This window comes from Primulina huaijiensis, chromosome 6 (assembly GCF_012295235.1).
Source record: "Primulina huaijiensis isolate GDHJ02 chromosome 6, ASM1229523v2, whole genome shotgun sequence".
NCBI lineage: Eukaryota > Viridiplantae > Streptophyta > Magnoliopsida > Lamiales > Gesneriaceae > Primulina > Primulina huaijiensis.
In genome coordinates this window covers 21,562,168-21,586,059 of record NC_133311.1, presented here as the reverse complement: position 1 = coordinate 21,586,059, position 23,892 = coordinate 21,562,168, and the positions used below count along the sequence as shown (strand labels likewise).

Genomic DNA, 23,892 nt, shown 5'->3' with positions numbered 1-23,892 from the left:
ATAATGAAATATTTTAGAATTAAATTTATATTTGTAATGTAGATATATATTTTATGAAACTATGTATAATGAAATTTTATCACCCATACGAATAATGAAATAATTTAGAATTAAATTTATATTTGTGATGTAGATATATATATTTTATTAACAATTTTCGAAATATAGCAATTGTTAAGCAACCTGAGAGAAAAATCGGAGCTTCCGTCCAAAAAATAAATAATTATTAAACACGAAATACTTCCGCAGCTGTAGTATAGCAGATCATCCATACGCACGTCGTGACGACTGTCAGGATCCGGTTGATTTCGCAGGACTGTGGCTATCTGGGCTAGATTCTCGGTACATATATTGTGGGCTTCAATAATACTTGGCCCGACAGGCCTTCTTGGGCTCCCTGCAATACATATAAATTACATAAAAGTAAGTATTTAACGTAGTCTTAATTTTCTTTTTTTTTTTTTTTTTTTTTTTTTTTTTTTTTTTTTTTTNTCAGAACTTTGAATATTAGTTGGTGGGTTGTCTGCTAAGTTCAAAAAAATTAGTTATACGTCTCTGTATCTTTATTATTAGGAGAGTGTCTAATTTATTTATTTTTCTCTACTTGTTTCATTCTTTTGGCAAAAACTTGTGTGAGACGGTCTCACAGGTCGTATTTGTAAGACGGATCTTTTATTTGGGTCATCCATGAAAAAGTATTACTTTTTATTCTAAGAGTATTAATTTTTGTTGTGTATATGGGTAGGGTTGACCCGTCTCACAGATTAGGATCCGTAAGACGGTCTCACATTAGACCCACTCCTTTATTTTTAGTGCATTAATCATCTTGAGTTGTTCGATTTCTTATTTGTTTAATTAATTATTTGGTATATATTTTATTTTATATAAAATTTATCAGTATTTTAATTATTAATGTTATTTTTTAAAAAAGACATGATAATTTAAAATTTTATAATCAAACATTTTTTAATTTGTTGGTCTCACTCACCAATGCCTAGGAGTGCAAACGAGTCGAGCTACTCGTGAATAGCTCGATTCAATGTTCGTAAGACGGTCTCAAATGAGTTTTTTATAACAAAAAATAAACATGAATAAATACAGTCAGAAATCAAATTAACAATGACCAAAAAATACATATTCGGTTTTGAAAAAAATGTGACAAAAAATAGGATCAAATATTAATATTTTTTTCCCTCGTTTTCTTTACCACCTCTCGCTTTCAAATAAATTTTCACCAAGAATATGTACATTGGGTTCAACTCTTGAAAACCACAAAAAAACAATAAAATTTTGGCAGATCCACCCTTATTGTGGGAGATAGCCATGGCATGTATGGGCAATGAAGACAAATGGTGATGCATATTTCATGAGAAAGGGACACCCCATGATTTCAATTACTTGTAATTTATATAATAATATGTCTTTTTGTTATGAAATATTTCATAATAAGATGCACTGTACAAAAATTATAAAGTAATCCCTTCTTAAATTTTTTGCACTATAAAATCAATATTTCCTACATATTACTAATTTTATTTTATATGTAGAATTTGATAATTTTTCTCAATTAAAATCCAAAAATAACATATCCTCGATTATTCCAAGTACCAAAGAACAATCCTTAAAATCTCCCACCAAACCTCAGATAAAAATTACAGTTGTTTGCTTTGTTTATTACAGCACAATCCAACCATACGGATACTGACAGAAATAAAATAAGAAAAAAGTAATAAATTTCAAATTTCTATCTATTATTAATTATAATTTAAAATTTGCCTGGATTTTTTTTTTTTGGGTATTAAAACTTGATGTTTATTTCCTCAATCTAGATGCATATAATATAAAATCACATGCAAATTCTAGTTTCTTGAATATTGATGATGAATCTGATATAAATGCGAACTCCAAAGGACAAGTAGGAGAGAGGGAGAGAGGAAACCGGTGCAGCACATCCCATAAGAAGGAAGCCATTGTCGCCAATTTTTTCCTTCCTTTTCCCATCTCTTCTCTCGCCTGCTTTCTCGTTACGTTGTCTCAAGAACACAGCACATCGGAAGAAAAAATTCCACGTTTCATGCTATCTGCCACCATGTTTTCATTAAATGGAAGCAGTTTACTGGTAATCAAAACCATTTTCTAGAAAATATCTGTTCGTGTCTCGAATCAATCATATGGATTTGTAATTATTTGTTTCGTGTAGTTCTGGTTTCTTTATCCTGAAATGTTCGGTCCTTCTGTTACAGTTGTTTGAAGTTTTCTTTGTCTTTATATGTTTTTTTTATCTGATCCCGGATTCGAAAAAAGCAGAACAACCCATTGCATGGATCTTGATCGAGGAAGTACCCATAAAGAAAAAAAAACAATCTTTTTTTTTTTCCCAGGAAATCCGTGTTCAGCTAACTGATAATTTTTTATTTGATTGAAGTCCTTTTTTATTAGTATTTTTATTTCTCGAATTTAGTTATTATTGGTGTATCTTGTGCAGAATAATTCGATTTCCGGGTTGTACCTGAGCTCGACAAAGTCTACACATCGAAGGGCCGCGGCAACTCCGGTACTGGTGGCTGCCGTTAGCTCAAATGGCAGACCAGGTGATCGAAACGTCACCATTTTGATGGAAAATACGCTGAAGGAGATGAGGGAAACTGCTCCCTCGTCGCCAACACCATCACCTGTGAGTGAAGAAGAATCTAATTCCACCGTCGGTGGCGGTGTTGAGGACGTATACGGTGAGGATAGCGCCACGGAGTATCAGTTCATCACCCCCTGGACTGTCACTGTTGCCAGGTTACAAAAGATCTCTTTTTTTTTTTTTTTTTTTTTTTTTTTTTTTTTTTTTTTTNAAGACGGTCTCACATTAGACCCACTCCTTTATTTTTAGTGCATTAATCATCTTGAGTTGTTCGATTTCTTATTTGTTTAATTAATTATTTGGTATATATTTTATTTTATATAAAATTTATCAGTATTTTAATTATTAATGTTATTTTTTAAAAAAGACATGATAATTTAAAATTTTATAATCAAACATTTTTTAATTTGTTGGTCTCACTCACCAATGCCTAGGAGTGCAAACGAGTCGAGCTACTCGTGAATAGCTCGATTCAATGTTCGTAAGACGGTCTCAAATGAGTTTTTTATAACAAAAAATAAACATGAATAAATACAGTCAGAAATCAAATTAACAATGACCAAAAAATACATATTCGGTTTTGAAAAAAATGTGACAAAAAATAGGATCAAATATTAATATTTTTTTCCCTCGTTTTCTTTACCACCTCTCGCTTTCAAATAAATTTTCACCAAGAATATGTACATTGGGTTCAACTCTTGAAAACCACAAAAAAACAATAAAATTTTGGCAGATCCACCCTTATTGTGGGAGATAGCCATGGCATGTATGGGCAATGAAGACAAATGGTGATGCATATTTCATGAGAAAGGGACACCCCATGATTTCAATTACTTGTAATTTATATAATAATATGTCTTTTTGTTATGAAATATTTCATAATAAGATGCACTGTACAAAAATTATAAAGTAATCCCTTCTTAAATTTTTTGCACTATAAAATCAATATTTCCTACATATTACTAATTTTATTTTATATGTAGAATTTGATAATTTTTCTCAATTAAAATCCAAAAATAACATATCCTCGATTATTCCAAGTACCAAAGAACAATCCTTAAAATCTCCCACCAAACCTCAGATAAAAATTACAGTTGTTTGCTTTGTTTATTACAGCACAATCCAACCATACGGATACTGACAGAAATAAAATAAGAAAAAAGTAATAAATTTCAAATTTCTATCTATTATTAATTATAATTTAAAATTTGCCTGGATTTTTTTTTTTTGGGTATTAAAACTTGATGTTTATTTCCTCAATCTAGATGCATATAATATAAAATCACATGCAAATTCTAGTTTCTTGAATATTGATGATGAATCTGATATAAATGCGAACTCCAAAGGACAAGTAGGAGAGAGGGAGAGAGGAAACCGGTGCAGCACATCCCATAAGAAGGAAGCCATTGTCGCCAATTTTTTCCTTCCTTTTCCCATCTCTTCTCTCGCCTGCTTTCTCGTTACGTTGTCTCAAGAACACAGCACATCGGAAGAAAAAATTCCACGTTTCATGCTATCTGCCACCATGTTTTCATTAAATGGAAGCAGTTTACTGGTAATCAAAACCATTTTCTAGAAAATATCTGTTCGTGTCTCGAATCAATCATATGGATTTGTAATTATTTGTTTCGTGTAGTTCTGGTTTCTTTATCCTGAAATGTTCGGTCCTTCTGTTACAGTTGTTTGAAGTTTTCTTTGTCTTTATATGTTTTTTTTATCTGATCCCGGATTCGAAAAAAGCAGAACAACCCATTGCATGGATCTTGATCGAGGAAGTACCCATAAAGAAAAAAAAACAATCTTTTTTTTTTTCCCAGGAAATCCGTGTTCAGCTAACTGATAATTTTTTATTTGATTGAAGTCCTTTTTTATTAGTATTTTTATTTCTCGAATTTAGTTATTATTGGTGTATCTTGTGCAGAATAATTCGATTTCCGGGTTGTACCTGAGCTCGACAAAGTCTACACATCGAAGGGCCGCGGCAACTCCGGTACTGGTGGCTGCCGTTAGCTCAAATGGCAGACCAGGTGATCGAAACGTCACCATTTTGATGGAAAATACGCTGAAGGAGATGAGGGAAACTGCTCCCTCGTCGCCAACACCATCACCTGTGAGTGAAGAAGAATCTAATTCCACCGTCGGTGGCGGTGTTGAGGACGTATACGGTGAGGATAGCGCCACGGAGTATCAGTTCATCACCCCCTGGACNGTTGCCTGTTATTATTTTGTTTTGCCGGGAGTTTAGATGATTTCTATGTTTTGTTATGGGTTTATTGCCTCTATTTTTTTTGTTTTTTATGAATGAATCTACGTGCATGCTAATAATGATGGTAAAGTTAATTCTTTTTTGTAGAGGTCAGGGCAGGGTCCAAGGAGGCTCTATGTTGCAATTTTTTGTTTGTTTTTTTTCATTTTTTTCTTCGGATGAGAGCAGGTTGATTGCATTCCTTATGGTAATCTATTTGTGTCTTTTATGCTTGATAATTATGCAATTTAGTTGTTTATAAGCAAGCGGGGAATATTTTCTAGTTAGTAGTAATTTTCTGCAGTCACTATCCTCATTTGATGAACTTTATTGTTTAATACGTTCTATAAAATCATCATCATCTACATTAATCCGTTTTATGATTATTAATGAAGTGTTCATAAAATATGCCACAAGAATTTGGTAGCTATAGTCTATACAAGTGCGAAGATGAGGGTGATCATGTTCCATTTTTAATTATTTGCTGAGAACTTCGGTCTGAGCCTCTGCAATTTCCTGTATCAACTGTAGCATTACTTTTTATATCCTCTTTTTCATGTTGCAGTGGGTATCCATTGTTGCGAGACCCTCACTACAACAAAGGCCTTGCCTTCACTGAAAAAGAGAGGGATGCTCACTTTTTACGTGGTCTTCTTCCTCCAGTGCCTATTACCCAAGATCTTCAGGTCGAGTGTTTGAGAAACGTCATCCTTCTTAATTTCTTTTCACCAACCCTGAAATAAGCTTTCTTAGTATAGTTTTTGTCATTCGGTCAAGTAGGTTAAAAAAATGATGCACAATATGCGCCAGTATCAAGTTCCGCTTCAAAGGTACATGGCAATGATGGATCTCCAGGTAATTATTCAGTTTGTTTTGGCGTATTTCTTAGTTTGACTTCATTATTAAATCCATAAACTTGTGTTCTTTTTAACATTTGATGGCTACGAATAGGCAAGTAGGTTTTTCCTCATTTCAGGAAAGAAACGGAAGATTATTCCACTTCACTCTGTAATCTATGAACTTGTGTTCTTTCTAATGTTCGATGGCTATGACCAGGCAAGTAGTTTTTTCCTCATTTCAGGAGAGAAATGAAAGATTGTTCTACAAGCTTCTCATTGAAAATGTGGAGGAGCTACTCCCAGTCGTCTATACTCCTACCGTAGGTGAAGCATGCCAAAAATACGGGAGTATCTTCAGGCAACCCCAGGGTCTTTTCATCAGTTTGAAAGAAAAGTATGTTCTATCCCAGTGATTCAAATTTTTTGCTGGATCGATATCTGAAAGCATCTCTTTTCACATGTTAAAACTGATTTGTGGTAGTATTTTCGCAGGGGTAGAATTCTTGAAGTTTTGAAAAATTGGCCCGAGAAGAAGATTCAAGTTATTGTGGTGACAGATGGTGAGCGGATTTTGGGGCTTGGTGACCTCGGCTGCCAGGTGAACAAACCTGTGCTTTTAAATTTCTTTTCCTGTTATAATTATCATCACAAGTATCGATCAGAACCCAAAAAAACTTGAGTACCAAATATTTACTCTTTTTTTGTGTATCTTTCTTTTAGAATGGATATGATATGCTTTGGCTTCTTAGATCTTATCATGTTACAGGGAATGGGGATACCTGTAGGAAAGCTTTCCTTGTATGCAGCTCTTGGAGGTATTCGTCCTTCTGCTGTAAGTATTAATGAGGCTGCTCTTACCAGCTTGATATGATAAATGGTTTTCACTTCATTTTTGGTCATTTCAAATTGATAAACCTGAAACTTTTAGTACAAGAACCCAAAATTTAAATGTTTTATTCATCCCAGTGCTTGCCTGTGACCATTGATGTGGGGACGAACAACGAGCAGTTATTAAGTGATGAATTTTATATTGGGCTTCGACAAAGAAGAGCAACTGGGCAGGTTAATAATCCATTACTGTGTATATAACCTTAGACGCAATAAAAAATTGTCAATTAAAAGTTTTCTGTCACCAGGAATATGCAGAGCTTCTACATGAGTTTATGTCAGCAGTCAAGCAGAATTATGGGGAAAAAGTCCTTATTCAGGTTATTAATTTTTCGAGATATAAAAGTTGTGTGTTTTCCATATTTTTGTTTTGCCATTTCCCTACACAATATATACTTGCCTCACAGTTTGAAGATTTTGCAAATCACAATGCTTTTGATCTTCTTGCCAAGTATGGAACTACCCATCTTGTATTCAACGATGATATTCAGGTGACTGTACAGTTTCCTAAGTTTTTTTAATTAACATATGCAGGAGGGATCCCTTTTGTATCGTGCTGTTATAATTAATTTTGATTCATTTTCCTTTGTGCCAGGGAACGGCATCTGTTGTCCTTGCAGGACTCATGGCAGCTTTGAATTTAGTTGGGGGAACCTTGGCAGATCATAAATTTTTATTTCTTGGAGCTGGAGAGGTGCATTTTCGTTACTTACCTTGAAGGTTTTCTTGTTATTTTTAAAAGTATAGTACATGATTCCTGAAGTTATATTTTATGTGTATAGGTATGTGTGTGTATGTATTTGGATGCTAATATAATTTCTCAATTTCCTTGAGTTCATTTTGCACTTTCGGCTTTCGAGTTCATGTGATTTGAAGTCATCTTGCACTGCCAGATGGCCCAGATCTTTGTTTAAATTTGTGACTAACGGCTTGTCGTTAAACTAAATTTTAAATATTTGTACTTCTATATCCACGTGTGATTATTTCTTATGTTACTATTGCAGGCTGGCACTGGTATTGCAGAACTCATAGCTCTTGAAATGTCGAAACAGGTTTAAGAATGATAACCTTTTCCATCATTAGAATGACTTTGTTTTGTTTTTGTTCTTTGCTCAAGCTCAAACGGCGAGAATTTTTCTGAATCTCGTTGTTTTGTTTACCGTTTCTATGTTATGCAGACTGGTGTTCCTTTGAAAGAGACTCGCAAGAATATTTGGCTTGTGGATTCAAAGGTATGGAGAATAAATTCTTTTATAGTACCTCCCTTCATGCTATGTTGTTAAGCATCCATGATTTTTCTTTCCAGGGGTTGATTGTTAGGTCTCGTCTCGATTCGCTTCAACATTTTAAGAGGCCATGGGCACACGAACATGAATCCGTCAAGACTTTATTAGATGCTGTGAAGGTTTGAACTCTCTGGCTTTCTTTGTACTTTTTTGTGTGTATCTTTGTGAGCAGAAGCAGAAGGTATTGTTGTCACAATTTTGATAGTGAATCTAAAATCCTTTGTCAAATGTAAAAAATGTTGTTTGAAGGGAAATAGGGGTTGAAAGTTACATTTTCTCTCAAAATGTACTATGAACTCTGTTATACCAAGTCCCACGACGGATTCTGCAACATGTGTTAATTGTTATCTAAGATTACACAAATGGCTCTTCTAGCAACTTGAGGTTTACCATTTTCTTAAATTGGAGTTGAAAATGAAAGAATTAATATCAAGCTCATTGTCTAGAGTCTAGCATGTGTGGTCCTGAAACCTGACATACTTTCATCCAATTACTATTGGTCAAAGGTGGACCCAAATAGGTAGAAAGCACAAGCAGAAAGTTTTAAGGTCTCATACTTGATTTTTATGAAATGTAAATTTTGCATTAAATCATCTTATTATCCAAATTTATGGATCTACCCTATTGCTGGTTTTTATGTAATGCGTGAAATTTAGCATTTATGCATGAGCAGTTATGTTGCAAAATGTGGTCCTGCTGACCGATCCAGTTTTCAGGCTATCAAACCAACAGTGTTGATAGGATCATCCGGAGCAGGAAGAACCTTTACACAAGAAGTTATCCAGGCAATGGCAACCTTGAACGAGGTTAGTCTCCCAATATAATATATTTAATCTCCATTAAGTAATTGTTCTCTCAACTTGACTAATCCCATTTGTTTCACAATCAGAAACCTGTTATTCTTGCCCTCTCGAATCCAACTTCACAGTCTGAATGTACTGCAGAAGAAGCTTATAAATGGAGTCAGGTAACTTCACTCTCTCTTTTGTTAATGCCCACCGATTCAACATTTATTCATCTGTGACCAAACTTTTGTTATCCCATGAACGTAATGTTTTCAGGGTCGAGCCGTTTTTGCTAGCGGGAGCCCATTTGCTCCCATTGAATATAACGGGAAAATTTTCGTGTCTGGCCAGGTTCATTTTCATCATCTCTCCTCTTTGCTCTAATAATGGACACTATAATGTTTTTGCTCTGAATTGGTAAAATTTGTAATTCTGGCCAGATCATCTCTCCTCTTTACTCTAATAATCGACACTATAATGTTTTTGCTCTGAATTGGTAAATTTTGTAATTTACAGGCAAATAATGCATACATCTTTCCTGGATTTGGGCTCGGATTGATAATATCTGGTGCCATACGAGTTCATGACGACATGCTGCTAGCTGCCTGTAAGTAACTGATGATAATATACAGTTAAATGTACCCAGAGGAGGATCTGCTTGTCAACCTCAGATTAAAAATATATATATCTTCAGAAAAGTACACTCTTTTTAGTTTTCCACAAAAATTTAGTCTCTCTCAGCTGAACTTCTATTTATCGAAGAATAACCAATTTTTCGTGTGGCTCGAGTTATGGATTTAACATCATATTTTTTCCCTTTAAACAGCGGAAGCATTAGCAGCACAAGTCAGCCAAGAAAACCTGGATAATGGTCTTATATACCCACCTTTCGCAAATATAAGAAAGATTTCCGCCAAGATTGCTGCTGACGTAGCAGCTAAAGCATATGAACTCGGTAACATATTCGCTCTTTAGTCTTTAGTATAAAATTTGTCATAAATTGCATCTAAATTCCTTTTAAGGTTAGACGCTATACTCCAACTTTCATCATCAAGATCATCATTATAGACAAGTGTATAACTAGCCCAGTGAGTTTTCATTGATCACCAAAAATTTCTTAGTCATGCATGATATCTATGTCACAAGTTAAATTTTGGCCTTTTTTCCTCTGTTTAACTCCTACCACTTGTGTCTTCCCCTGTTTCCGTCGTCAACATCTCAAAAATGAACAAGCCGGCATCTTCTATAAACCTCGCACCTACACATTGGGTGCAACAACTGTAAGGGCAGTGGCCGAGGCAGAGGATAGCCAATAGGGGCGACCATCCCACCTTCTCTTTAATTTTGGAAATGAATTGAATATAGAATAAGTAGAGTAAAATACAGTCTTGCTAAACTTTTATCATTTCAGTTTCACCCTTTCTAAGTCAATTTTTGGATTCCATACTGTGTGAGGGGTCGTTTTAATTTGGTAAAATGGTACACAGGTTTCTATATTGAGGCCAAACTCCAAGGGCTGCGGTCTTTGCATTATAATCTGTAAAGCATGCTCTGTACCCGACTGGATGCCTAAAGTTTTCTTGTTTTCTTTTGCTTGAAGGTTTGGCCACCCGCCTACCGCAGCCAGAAAACCTCGTAGCATATGCAGAAAGCTGTATGTACAGCCCCAACTACCGTAACTACCGCTAAATCATCACAAGATAATAATAATCATATATGGCTTTACTTGTCATTTTTCGCGTCATTCATCATTTTTCCAATGTTTTCCAATTGTTGTCTTGGATGCCGACATACTAGGGGTAGATGCATCTGCAAGTTACATGTAAGCGTAGAATGTGTTGTAGTAGGGGATTGGAACGAAATAAGAGCGGTAATATATGTAGTCAAAAACGTGAAAGTTACCGTTTTAAAATAGTGTTAAATTTCGTTTGGTTTTTGTATGCATCTGATGTTGTAGAGGTTGTACCGCTATTCAATTAAGGCCAAAAACATCAAAAGGAAGATGAAATCGATTGTTTAATAGAGTAAGCTTGAAACTTGCGAACTTTGTGAAAACAAAATTGATTCATGTTGACACCAGATTCTGACCCAAAAATTGTTCAAGTTAACGATTTGAATTTTAATTTCCTGCATTTTTTTTATAAACCCGTCTGTGAAAAGATTTATTTATTTATGAATAAATGACAAGGAGAGTGGTGAAGTGTAAACACGATAATGCGCAGAAATCATACTTAGAATTGCTTCCGCCACTGCCATTGTTTCCATCCTACAAAATTTTTTATACAGTAGATACACAGCTCCAAACAGTTGTTCTTTGAAAAATAAAATACGTAATCGATGCTTACATAAACTAAAACAGACAAAACTAACATGGAAAACTGATGTGAGGATGGATAAATTTTTGATGATTTTGGGGCGGACATCTACTTTTGGGCGTAAAATAAAATAAAATAAATAAAAAGAAGATAATAATTTCGAATATTTTTTCATCTAAGTTGGGTGACTAGTTCCCTTTCCCCAATATGAGCCGCCCCGATGGTAGAACGAGAAATGGATGCCTGAACCTTTCTCACGGCTGCTGTGTTTTAAAGAAATGAAGAGTTCTTCATTCATTATACTGAGGCCCTGTAAATGAGAAGACGGATGTCAACAAATGGTGGATCTTGTTGAAAAGATGGGAAAAACTAAGAAATAACATACCAAGCACTTCGACATCTGACAGCTTCTTGACGAATTATTCGCTTGGGATCGTCCAGTGCTTTTGATATCGATTGCAAAACCTAAACATTGATGGTTTCATCAAGAACTGTTGTTATCGATACACAATTCAGAGGCATCACTGTAAGAAACGAACTTGTGATGATAAAGTTGCTGCTGATGCTATTACCATAATAATATTTTCGATATCAAAGATATCATTGATAGGATTAGGATGTTTCAGACAAGAAGACAACAAAGTCTGGGAAAGGGGTTTCCATCGTTGACGATTTTGTTCAAAAGAAATCTAGAAGTAGAAACATCCACACATACCACAGAAGGAAACGCAGATGGTCTCGATGAAAGTGGGGACAATACGACTTTTTGCATGGAACTAACCAGAGACAACAATTATGAATGACGAATATTGTACCTGAGTTTTCAATGGATAAATTCTCGTGTGGGGAAGTTCCGACATAGCAACAAGGCACTGTATGGCTGTCTCTCGAATGGCCTGAAAATCTCAACAAATGTTTACATACGGTTGATACAACAAACATCTGGAGAGTAAACAAATACTTTTTACATTTCGCCATGTACAAAATAAACAAACTGTCGCGAAAACAAGCCAAATAATGAGATAATAATAATAAAAAAGTTCTCAAATTCAATGAGATTATAAGGACTTATGCCGTTTTAAATGATGCATAATGTCAAATGCCATATTCGTTAATAAGATTTTTTAAGAGAGATTCATCATACCATGGATTGTGAATACGCTGTAAGATCAATAAGTTGATTGATTATTCTTGGTGCATTTCCGATGACAACTTCTTCTCCTGCAGCACAAAGTTGAGCAATTGACGAGCCACTGTGGTTAAAAATTAAACCTCATCCAGTTCAAATTAATTTGATAAACCAAATAGTCAATCAACAACCTCCACCACCTTTAAACCGTGGTCAAATCTCAGAAGAAAAACCATGTCCCGACTACTGCACCATTTTTTAAATGGGAACAACATTTTCTGAAGTCTATCTAGAAAGCTTTATCCATATATGCATAAAAAGATTTTTCAATATCAGTTTTTGGGATGGAACCATACACGGATAAAATATCGGAAAAGGAACCTCACACGCCTAAAAACTCAGGTTTGCACTTGGATTGATGAATTTGATACAACGAAGGATTTGAGATATTGAATTTTAAATGACATACATTTTGAGTGTATTTGAAATTCAACTTTATTATTATCGAAATTGCATGACTTGATACGCAGAGAGTTTGAAATTCACTTCAATTTTGTTCGCCCAGAGTTAGAATTTGAAATTCATCAATCCAAGCACCACCTCATATAAAATTATAAGAACTACAATATTGTTCTAGAAAAACGTGAATACCAGATCTAATAAACCTTCAATTTTATCTCACCATTTCTGTCTGTCAATAATCCAGATACAACTAGTAACATGTTGTAGATAATATCCTTATCCAGAACATCCATGCTCAAGATGGACAAGCAATCCAACAATATAGGAATCAGCTGCATGAGAAACCGAGAAGGGTTACATAACAAAGAATAAGTGTGAGTAGAATACATGAATATTTGACAAGATGGACACAGATATTGTGCTGACCTTTTTGGCTTCACTGAGAATAGCCGTCAGGGGAGCATCTGACACAACATGTGCAAATGCTCGATATAGCATTGATCTGGAGAGGAAAAATTGATTTAGGACAAGATCAATGCAAAAATATATACAAGGAAAGCATCTATTTGACCAATATATAGGCTTTGAAGATCATATTAAGCATCTTATAAGTTGCTCTAGCATAGAAAAAGTTTCGTGATGAAAGATGTCAAGGATGTGGAACAGCGGCAGTCCATAAAAGACAGAGATACACTAATCTCTAATTGACCGTGCAATTTTCAAAACTATGAAAAACATTTAGGAACTGTGTATACAAACCTAACAGATGATGACTCAGATTTTACAACCAAGGACGATAATATGGGTATCACGGAACTGAAAAACCGCTGCTTGTAGAGAGGTCGTATGACTGCGTGATATCTTCGATTCAAACATTCTTCGGAATCACTCATGATAATATGAAATGAATCTGCCGCACACTTCATCAGCTGAGGAACATATTCCTCATCACAAACTTCAGTCCATTCCTGCAACTGGTTTGAGTCCCCAATGTTGCCATCCAACATCAATAGATCTAACAAAGTCATTGTTATATCTTTTACCTTCACATGGCCCCTCATTAGTAACGCTTTACCAATCCATGCTAACCCAATCACAACATTACTTTTAGCTGACTGAATCCTTAAAGTATCTAGTTTCAAACCACTAAAATTAATTTCATGTCCATCATTTCCAGACATACTGCCATTGCTGGAAGTCCTGAAGAAACTACCAAATATCATGTCCAAGACCTCTTCCAGGCTGATGCTTCTAAACGAATTTATTCCTGTGATTTTTGAAGGTAGTTTATTAACTAAAGCACTCAAAGCATGAGCTGATGAAACATGGCCATTGAGGATGGCTGAGATGAATAGCTGCACCATCATTTTTCCATTTGGTATGCACGTCTGAGGACGGAGGGCTATAACAACTGAAGCAAATAAGGAAATGAGCCATTCATATCTATATGTGGAAGAGCCAAAATTGTGATTTTGCTGGAGCCCTTTCAATTTTGAGGAACAATTGTCAGATTGGAATCCCATTGACTCAAAACAGTTGCTTTCAAGGAGTAGTTCATAAGATTTATTTATAATCATCTCCTGGCCTTCCACTGTACAGCACCCAACAGCCTTCTTCATTGCCGTCATGGTTGCACCAAGAAGATTCTGATACCAGATCTCACGATTAGCAATAGTCAACAAGAAACAAACAAGCTATGCGAAAAAGTTGGTCATTTAATTATTCAAATCAAATGTCTCACACTTGCATTGTTTGGAGGTCTGGGGTTGATACACCTACTATTTTCGATGTTGGCCCAGATACCGAGCGCAAACTTAATTGGAATTTCCTCAGAATCCCCGGTTTCAAGAAACCTGTAGACATGTCAAGAACTAAGTCCATGAATACTGGAAAATCATAAGAATACTCTATCAATCCGAAAAATCAGCACATCTAAGAAAATAAATCAAATGGAATCTGCGGAATAATACAAATTGCGTAGATCTAATTGCCTAGCAGATAGAATCGGCATCATTCAAAATTCATTGGGGAATAATTTCAAGATAGCGAAGGTTGTACAGTACAGCTAAAACATTGATTTAGATTTTAGAAAAGTGGTCAATACTACTTTGTCATTCATTTCAGTGCCATCATATAACGAATTTGACATTCTGAGAAGTATTTATTTATCTTGGTTTACTTGTTGGTAGGCAGGACTAACATTGGCAATGAATATGCTACTTTCCGGCAACAAACTAGATTATGAAGGTTAGGAAGCTCGTTGTCTGGGCTGGGAGGAAAGGGGTAAGAGAAAAGTGTTAGGATTGATAGATAGCAAACCGAGTTCCTACCTCTAGACCACATTAAAATTGTCAAGCCTAAGGTAGATATTATTCATCTTTCGATGTTTTATATTTTTTAAATACTCCATAACATAACTTGGAATCGAGTCTCATTTTGATTACCAAAGAAACAACAATTCTGATCTTAAACCGGGATAATGCTCCCTTTTTAAAAGTTTTTGCCATGACAAACATTATTGATGACTTCACCACCAGTTCCCCCTACCTATTCTTACCTACATGGTGACTTCTCCTAGAAGACTAATAAGCAATAGCATACAAGTGTGAGTGTGAAGGAACATGTCCTCCATTTTTCTACCCCTCCTCACAAAAAGTCATTTCAACCATGTCCTATCACTTCAGAGACCTAGGCAGGTAAACAGATGACATGTTGCACATTTAGATAAATGGACAGGAAGTCCAAATTCAGTCCCAATTTTTAAACTGAAACAATACGAATCAATCAACTTTTAACATACGGTGAAAAAAACACCCATCAAAAGTAAACGAACTAATGGGTCCAACACCCATCTCTGACCGAACAATAGATCGTCTCCAAAAATGACTTCTATCTATTGCATAAGATTGCCAACATCAATCACGGACTCACACTGTAATTGTAATAGGTATAACTAAAGACAGTTTTGATACTTGGTAGCCAGTAGAAAGATAATTGCTTGATCTAGAAAAGATTATAAAATAAAGGACCGAAAATATGTACAGAACCATGACCGAATAAATGATTGTAGATATTTAATGCAATAAACTCTGCATACCATGGAAGCACCTTATTAGAATAAGTATCAAGAAGCTTGGTCGCCAACTTATCGGACTCAAGATTCCCAAGTTCCTGTACAGTTACATGTGCTAACTTGAATCAGTAGATACCAAGCTAGAAAAAAATGGAGACAAAAAAATTATAAAACAGTATAAGGGGCAAAAAAAAGCAGAAAATAGAAAGAAAGAACAAGTACAAAATTGACTACAATAATACAAGGATCTATGTGATATCTAAAAAAGTGAGTGGCAAAACACAATGCATTGCGACTAGTAAGATGAAGTTACATCATATAAAAACTTCTGTTTTGTGTTGAATAGGATATACAAAAAGCATACATACATAAGCTGCAGAAAAATGGACAGCTATGGCCTCATCCAACCCTTGAACAATTCTGACCATAAATTCTTTCCTTGTTGCTCCTATGTCATAGGCTGCTTGCAATTTAAGTGATGAAGAAGTAGTTATATCACCAGAAGATATCAGGAAAACAATCTTCTCGACAACAGTACTCTTATAGGATGAAGCTCTCCCAGAGTCTGGACATTTATCAATAAACAAGCCAATCTCCACCAGTGCCTTCAAAGCTGAAGTCCACGAGAATGTCTTATTGATCTCAGAAGTAACAATTGATACCAACATCAACAAACTACAGTCATACAAGGGCTTGGATACTGGGACAAAGCTTTCTGGAAAAGTGGACAGAGTTTGCAAACCCTTCACTGCAGTCATGGGAGTTAAACATGCAATGAAAAACTAGTTTAGCATAAAGAATATTTACTTTTTTAACCCAACCACACACTTTAAGCACTTCTAGACTAAAAATGATCAGTTAATGGATAGTACATAATTATCCACCATTATAATTCATAAGGCAGTTCGGAACAAGGATTTTCCTTCAAGATAAGTGCACCAAAGAAAATAAAGTAATGGAGGAATTTACTGGAGGAATTCCACAGATAGTTAAAATGCTCAATCAACATATATATTATGTTAATCGTTTATTGAGCTGCTCTTTTTAACAATTTAATGCTTCTTTTCATGATACACATCTATGCATACATATGCCTTAGCGAACCTTACATACAAAATCAAAGTATGCTTACACTTCAACAAACTTCATGCAAGAAGATCCATGTTTAACAACATTCTCCAAATTTGACATGCCAAGTAAAAGGGCAAACAAATCCAGTAAATATGACACAGTTAGCTTCATCACCACTTGTGTTTGTCATTTGGAAAAATAGATGACAGAACTCACAGAACAGGACTAACCGCAAAGATATACAAAGGCATTATGTCCACCGTCAACAATATTTGATCCTAAGAAAGAAATGAATCCCTTCATTAGTGGCCCAGAGAATCTGTGAAGCATTGCACACCATGTCTGATTGGCAAAATCAGAAACCAAGGTGAAATTATCGAAGGATACTGTCAGACATCTGCATGCACCTAGAAATTCAGTACAGAGATAGAGGGCTCCAAAATTAAGTTTGAAAAGAGAACAATCATCGTCTAAGTAGCTCTTTTGAGATGGTTTAGCCGGGGAAATCCCTAAAGCATTCATCAGGAGAGGAAAATAACTCTCGAAGACCTTATTGCACGATGCAGCCGAGGATTTAGCACAAACTGACAGAATATGACCAGCTGCATGTAATTTCTGCCTGAGAAGTAAAGAAATGTCACCGAAATCCGCAGACTCAATCAGGGAGTTCACAAATATGTTGATGTCTTTATCACTCAGAACTAAGTTAGTAAATATAATGTCTTGCTGCATAACCTCTTGCAGTAGTACAAAAGCCTGCGTCATCATATCATTGTCCTGAAATCCCATTCCACCCATCAATTCAGACTCCGCGGAAACAGTAGATTGAGGTGAAATAAATGTAGCTTCTTTTACAGAAGACCAAAGAGCTTGAGCATATTTGACCATTCTCTCTGATCCATATTGTGTTGTGCAATAGCTTATATACCTAAATGACTCCACCTGCAGGTGAAGAGATATAGTTCTTCCAATGTCCGGAATAAAGAGGATACCTTCATTGTTGGACAAATGAGAAAAAGGAATGGGTTAAAAAAAACACCTACCTTAGCTGATGGCAGAGATGAAGATAATTTCTCTAATAGCAAGGGCATAGAGAATGGTTCGAAAAGGGGTGTAGAAGCAAATGCCAGCTGAAAGACATTATAAAGATATCAACTCTTAAACTGACAAAAAGGTTCAAGCTTTATGACTGTCCGAGGACAGAGAAAAAAGCACACATGTAATTTCTTTATTTTTCTGCAGATGTCTATATGACATTTGACAAAGCATCAGTTTCAAAATACTCTGATCAAATAAGAGAGATAAAAACACTGCTCAGGTTGATTAGCTTGAGATGATTCATCAATATACACAAAGATATGAAAATGTTTGCCTTTTTCATGCAAGCTGAAAGGAAGAGCACAAGTATTCCGCAAGATCTTTCCTCCCTCTCATACTCCAAAGAAAGGAGGGAGAGCCATAAAATTAATTAGTATTTATCTACACAAAATCTCTCCCCAAATTTCTCCTAGAAAAATAAAGTCAGGCTTAATTTCTAATATGTGGTCTATAAAAAACAACTGAGATTCAATTATTCAGCGGAATCTGAGCACCGGTATGGTGCTAATATCCATTCTTATCTTTAAATCAGATAAAGGAAAATGAAAATATAATTGGCTGGGTTGTTCAAACCTATTCCTCAGAACATGGAATTGTCATCGACTCTAACTTTTCCTATTTATCAGCAAATGCATAAAAGTAAGTCTATTCTGATATCAAAATCTCAGAGAGTCGTCATCATTCATCAACACATCAGAAGCTACTAGCAAGAGTTCCTTGAAAAGTTTCTGATGTAATATTACAGAATCAAGCCCAAAGAAAACTTTTTTCGGATACCAGCTCATACGTTATTTTGCATGGTAACATGATGCAAGATGCAAATTACATACCAATAATGCCCTTGAAAGCTCCTCTCTCTTATTATCATCATCCTCACCTTTCCGCTGCAGAATAAAATTGTGGACCAAATTAGTGGAGGTCAGAAATAGTAAGTATTTAAAGGAAAAACAGATGTTTCCTAGTTGTGCAAATACCAACCCAGAGTGGTGCATAATGAAAACAGGTTGAATCAACCAAGATTGAACAGTCCTAGACCAGTCATAACCGATTTAACACATATATTATGGTACTTGTCTTCTAAGTCCAAGAAAGTATCTCAACTATATCTGTCTCAAATCACCTAATACCCTGAACTACTGAAATTTATGTCACTCACACATTCCTTAGGTTGCCACTCACTCATCTCAGAAGTTATCTTAACTGGAGCATCCGGCTACCAGCGCTCATTTATTGAACCAAAGCAATCTTTTCAATTAGAAATATGGATAGTCCTCCACAGTTTAACTTTCATTTAGGTAGTGAAGTGTGTAGAGTTGCTTATTAAGATTTAACATCGGACACACAATTCATCAGAAAAGAAAGGTAAGAAAGAACTAAAGTGGAGTCAAGAAATCTCACATGTGTAAAATGGATGGGAAAGTAACTTCCCAAAATTTCGAACAAATCCTGTGCAAATTTTGATAGAGGGCCAGATGGATCGGGATATAGTTTGGCGAGACTTTCAATTATATGAAACACGAGCACCAAGCAATCAGGATCTTTTTCCTCATCAATAGCTTCACAGATTCCGTAAAGAAGCACATCTCCCTAAAATACATAGGGGATTAATGCAGACATTAAAAGCTTTTTCAATATCAGGAAAAAAAATAACCAGGCGTGTCATTTAAAAAAATTAAACAAAAGATATTATCAACATGTGTTGTCTGAAATTTGAAGTTTAGCAGAAGCATATACCACAAATATGATGGAAAAATTAATGATAAAAATAATACATTACAAGGAACATAACAAACACGTCCAAGCATGTTAATCTGGGCTTGCAGGTTGAAAACATCATACTGACGTCTGATTGCACATGAATATATAATTGTCACATCCTCCAACATAGCAGGACATTATAGAGATGAGTCCAAGAATAGTGCAATGAAAGTCAATTGGAAGCTATTAACAATCTTGCAAGTTTTTAGGAGCATGTACGTAGGTTTTTAAATTAATGAAAAAAGAAAACCATGAAGGGGGCAATCCAAGTTACCAAAAACTTTAACACTACTTTTGTCCCATCTTTGAATCCTCATAATAACTCTCGTTAACGCACTGAAAACATTGTGAGGTCAACCAATTGCAATTTTGCAAAAAAAAAAAAAAGCAATGACAAAAAACAATGTCTAATTATTTCACTTTTTTTTACGGTCATTCAGACAAAAGGTGACAAATTTATATCTCAGTTAGTCTGCCATGTTTCTTGAGTAAATACTATTATCGATTATAAACACTAAATGATTCCAAATTGGAAAACTATGTGAACGAAAGACAACCTTCATATGAGATGGAGAAAAGTAAGATCGGTCCTTACCAAATCCCTAATTGCACAAGCATAATCATCTAATATACATTCCATAAGTCGGAAGCTTAGCTGCAAAATTTTTCATACATTAGAGAAGAATTATCACCATATGATTAACACTAGATACAAAGTTTGTCAATCGATCAATCCATGAGTTACCTTCCTGTCATGCTGTCCCAATGCCTGCACCTGCAGATTCTGGAGATAAGAGAGAGCCACAGCCTTTGCTTCACTATCAGTTACCATACCAACTTCCTTTTTTCTCCCCAACAATGCCAAGCAACCAACAATTGCTCCACGCGATGCTTTCCAATCTGCCTGATATGAATGAAATATCATCTATCTTTAAATTGACACAATTGAAGCTCCAGTGCTCCAATTATAAACACATAACAAGTCAACCAAAAAATATATATAATCCATTTCCGTAACGTGAGAAGACAAATATATTGCCTGAAATGGTCTCACTTAAAGCACTTTCACAAAGCCTAACATTAAAGGATGAATGCATTTCGTTAGAAAATTTGGAACTTATGATGATGCTGTTTTATTGCTTAAACCTTGTTCACAGATTCATCTCAAATTGAGGCCTGATTCTAGCAGCTAACATCATGTTAAGCTGGTTAAATCACCATCATGACGCACAAGTCCTTAAATTAACTAAAGTAAAGGATACTCGATACATATATGCACAACTTCAAGAATTTAACATAAGCCAGTCAACAAGAGCATTGGTCATGAAAGAAAAGTACTAATTTTATAATGACTGTGATTCAAGTTATCCAATTGCTTTCAGCTCGTGTAACATTCAGCTAAATCAGAAATCCTTCCAGCAGTAATGAAAATATATCATGCCCCTCACATGCCTCATTCTTACACTGCCCTACCTAGTTTTCACTCTGGAAGACACGTAATCCACATGTTGCAGTGCCGTAGTTTACCTAATAGCTTAACACTCACGCAAAACACTTTCACGAGCAACAGATCATCACCCAACATCTGTTGCGAGATTGATGAATGACTAACGCCCCCAAGCACACACAGTTTCTGAGGTAGACGATTGAGGTGATTAAAAAATCGATGCCAGTATGAAATGAAACAACTGATCAACTAGATGATGAAATTAGAGTAAACTATCAAGAAAAGTTAAACAATATGGAACACAAATTAAACACATTCAAACTGTAAAATAGGGCAGAAAGATCAGTTTCTTCCATACCATTGTTTACTCACCAATCTTTCAGAGAAGAATCCTATCAGACTATGTATTGAAGTATCAGTTAGGGGCTTCGATGTTAGTTTTGCCAAAACTTCAGCCAGGAGGAGAATTCCTGAATCATAGCATGATAAGCATCAGTCTTCAGATACAATATAATCCGAGGGAACCACGCAATGACATTTACAAAATATTGTGTGCCACGTGCAAAGTAAAGGACGAAGGCAGCTGTAGCCCAGGCCTTGAATGTTTTACATCATTTCACCGCTCCTAGAATACTGGCAACTTTATTTTTCTTAATCGGAAGATTATCACTCAGACTCTTCTCTACTGTAAGCATAAAAGACATATTTTCATAGGCTAGGTAAAACTACTTGGGTGCTTCATACCTTCGCAGCACTAAAAAAATTACTGAAATGTACAAGCAGTATAAATTTATGAGGTAAACAATGTAGGGAACAAACCCAGAAAATTATCGCAAACATAAACCCTCATCATGATGTATTAACATTGACTTTATCGAAAATAAAATCTTGATTTTCCCATAAACACGTCACATTGATGATAGTATGAAAATATAATTACCACGAGAACGGATAATATGGTCTGTAGTAGTCAAATACATCTCCATCTCCCTGACCTGAACATGTGTAACGACAATGTATACTCACCAAAAATTTTAAACAAAATCTATTACAAAAGGAAAAAAAAAATTATACTTCAAAATTAACTGTATTAAAAAAATCAAGGAAAGTCTCACAAGTGTTTCTATGTTCAACATATCATTTTTCAGCAGCGTAGCAATTGCATTGACACTTGCTTCCTGTAATTCAAATTAGCATCGTAAACACACAAATTCTCAGCTTACGACTTGAATATAGAAGCAATCTAAAAATATTAGCATAAACTAAACATTTGAATGGTATACAAAAAATTCCTCTTTAACTGTAATTAATCCTAAATCGCTAAACCCTGATGGATTACTGTGTCTGCTAAACACTGGTGATATTGAGCAAAAATAACAGAATAAGGGCATTCAATATGGTACAGAAATAAACGAGAAGTCAAATGCTTGCAATGGATTTAGAAAAGAATGGTTCTTTCTAAGAACTACTGTTAGTAGAGTGCTGGGTTCACTAGAAATCAGAAAAATATGTAAACATTTAACTAAGAAAACAGAGTTCGGGCATTCCTTTATTCAGACTAATTGTATCAGATTACCGAGTTTGCTAAAAATTGGAAAATTCACAGACATTGAACAAAATAACACCATGGTAAGGAACTTTGATATTTTGTTTGCATAAACCAAAGATTAAATGTTTACAGTGACGTGAGGGGAAAAATTAGTCTTTTTTAGAATCATTGAAATTGGTAAACTTCATAAATACTGAGAAAAAGTAACAACGTGATAGCTTTCAAATTAGTGCAAACAGACATACAAAAAGATGATTGCTTTACAACATATTCAGGAAAAGAAATTCTTTATTACGATCCCTGTAATTAGATTACTGTGTTCACCAAAAATTGGTAGAATTTTCTAAACACTGCGCAAAGAACAGAGTAGTTGCTCAAACAACAGAACATAGATACCAAAAAAACACACACATACACACAAAAACTTTTCCCATACATTCAGGGAAAAAAAAAAAGAGAGGAACAGATTCTTTTTTATGATTACTGGCGTAACTCAAATAATTGAAGGACAAGCAGTGTACCTGTTGAAGCGAAGTCGCGGAGGAGTTGACGTACAACTCGATATGCTTAACACACTCGGTTGAATCACCCATTGCGCGCGACTGTGCTGTGGCACGAAAGCAAACCGTGGCGTTTCAAGGGGTTTAGGGGTTTGCAGCGAATTTCATGGATTAACTAATAACAATCTTAATATTTAATTAAAAATTGAGGCTTTTGTGAAAATTAGTTTTTAAATGATTTGATGAAGTTTAATTATAATTATAATTATAATTATAATTATACCATCATTATATAATTTTATTGTATATTTTTTTTTCCCTAAAATAGTCTTTTTTTAAATATTGAACTCTATCTTTATTTAATTGTAAATTCAATCATTTTTTATCAAATATTTTTAAATTTTTAAATATTCTATTATTTTTAATTAAAAAATAATTAATTTAAAAATAACAAAAATTATCATATATAAAGTTTGCAAACCGGTGCTAGTGTATTTTTATTTTTTAAAAAATTTGAAGGTTTTATAAATTTTTTTTTTTTTTACATAAGATTAGTTTTTTTGTTATCACCTAAGATTAAACTCAAATCTCTCTTCCAATATGTTGTTGTATCACAAATAGATGACTACTTTATTTGAAATTTTTTTAAATACATACTTCATTTGAATTTTAATCATCTTCGTAAACAAAACAATATATTTTGATTTCGAGTTTATTATAGGCATTTCTAGTTTATTTTCACACATAAATACTTTTTTTATACAAATATTATTTTTTTAGTATTGAAAACACTTAAAAGTAACGTCACGTTCATT

General features: G+C 34.8%; 2 protein-coding genes and 1 long non-coding RNA gene across 9 annotated transcripts; 2 read left to right on the top strand and 1 right to left on the bottom strand.

Moving 5' to 3' along the window:
* The first annotated feature begins 1,878 nt into the window (after positions 1-1,878).
* Positions 1,879-10,792, top strand: LOC140978292 (NADP-dependent malic enzyme, chloroplastic-like). 2 transcript variants are annotated; one of them, XR_012175552.1, is made up of 21 exons: positions 1,879-2,119; positions 2,486-2,787; positions 5,443-5,563; positions 5,658-5,732; positions 5,959-6,110; positions 6,209-6,314; positions 6,483-6,548; positions 6,683-6,778; positions 6,853-6,924; positions 7,012-7,095; positions 7,200-7,298; positions 7,609-7,656; positions 7,783-7,836; positions 7,911-8,009; positions 8,607-8,696; positions 8,780-8,857; positions 8,952-9,026; positions 9,192-9,282; positions 9,502-9,630; positions 10,276-10,510; positions 10,574-10,792. XR_012175552.1 is itself a non-coding variant. In XM_073443203.1 (20 exons), the coding sequence occupies exons 1-20, from the start codon at positions 2,075-2,077 to the stop codon at positions 10,362-10,364; spliced, it is 1,971 nt and encodes a 656-aa protein (XP_073299304.1). In that variant the 5' UTR covers positions 1,879-2,074; the 3' UTR covers positions 10,365-10,792. The 2 variants fall into 2 exon arrangements, 1 of the variants encoding a protein (XP_073299304.1); XM_073443203.1 differs by having other exon boundaries at positions 10,276-10,792.
* LOC140977974 (uncharacterized) lies at positions 3,918-4,702 on the top strand. The gene is made up of 2 exons (XR_012175505.1): positions 3,918-4,187; positions 4,554-4,702. It is a non-coding gene; the product is annotated as an uncharacterized lncRNA (long non-coding RNA).
* A 111-nt stretch (positions 10,793-10,903) lies between the features above and the next one.
* Positions 10,904-23,257, bottom strand: LOC140978291 (MMS19 nucleotide excision repair protein homolog). Of its 6 annotated transcripts, XR_012175551.1 has the most exons (21): positions 23,099-23,257; positions 22,144-22,206; positions 21,969-22,023; positions 21,401-21,498; positions 20,327-20,485; positions 20,177-20,236; positions 19,222-19,410; positions 18,654-18,707; positions 17,769-17,855; positions 16,956-17,667; positions 16,023-16,402; positions 15,679-15,752; positions 14,323-14,434; positions 13,341-14,227; positions 13,008-13,083; positions 12,802-12,913; positions 12,135-12,211; positions 11,806-11,886; positions 11,376-11,455; positions 11,218-11,300; positions 10,904-11,182 (listed from the first exon to the last, which is right to left on the bottom strand). XR_012175551.1 is itself a non-coding variant. In XM_073443198.1 (20 exons), the coding sequence occupies exons 1-20, from the start codon at positions 23,168-23,170 to the stop codon at positions 11,288-11,290; spliced, it is 3,441 nt and encodes a 1,146-aa protein (XP_073299299.1). In that variant the 5' UTR covers positions 23,171-23,257; the 3' UTR covers positions 10,904-11,287. The 6 variants fall into 6 exon arrangements, 5 of the variants coding, with proteins under 5 accessions (XP_073299299.1, XP_073299301.1, XP_073299303.1 ...); XM_073443198.1 differs by having other exon boundaries at positions 10,904-11,300; XM_073443200.1 differs by having other exon boundaries at positions 10,904-11,300; positions 12,135-12,208.
* Between the last annotated feature and the right edge of the window lie 635 nt (positions 23,258-23,892).

Coding starts and splice junctions, on each gene's coding strand:
- LOC140978292 (XM_073443203.1), top strand. CDS start 2,075: ATGCTATCTGCCACCATGTTTTCATTAAATGGAAGCAGTTTACTG. Junction 7,657..7,782: donor CTCTTGAAATGTCGAAACAG/GTTTAAGAATGA, acceptor TATGTTATGCAG/ACTGGTGTTCCTTTGAAAGA. Junction 8,858..8,951: donor AAGCTTATAAATGGAGTCAG/GTAACTTCACTC, acceptor TAATGTTTTCAG/GGTCGAGCCGTTTTTGCTAG.
- LOC140978291 (XM_073443197.1), bottom strand. CDS start 23,170: ATGGGTGATTCAACCGAGTGTGTTAAGCATATCGAGTTGTACGTCAAC. Junction 19,411..20,176: donor CTTGTGCAATTAGGGATTTG/GTAAGGACCGAT, acceptor TATGTATTTTAG/GGAGATGTGCTTCTTTACGG. Junction 17,668..17,768: donor CATCTCTGCCATCAGCTAAG/GTAGGTGTTTTT, acceptor CTTCACCTGCAG/GTGGAGTCATTTAGGTATAT.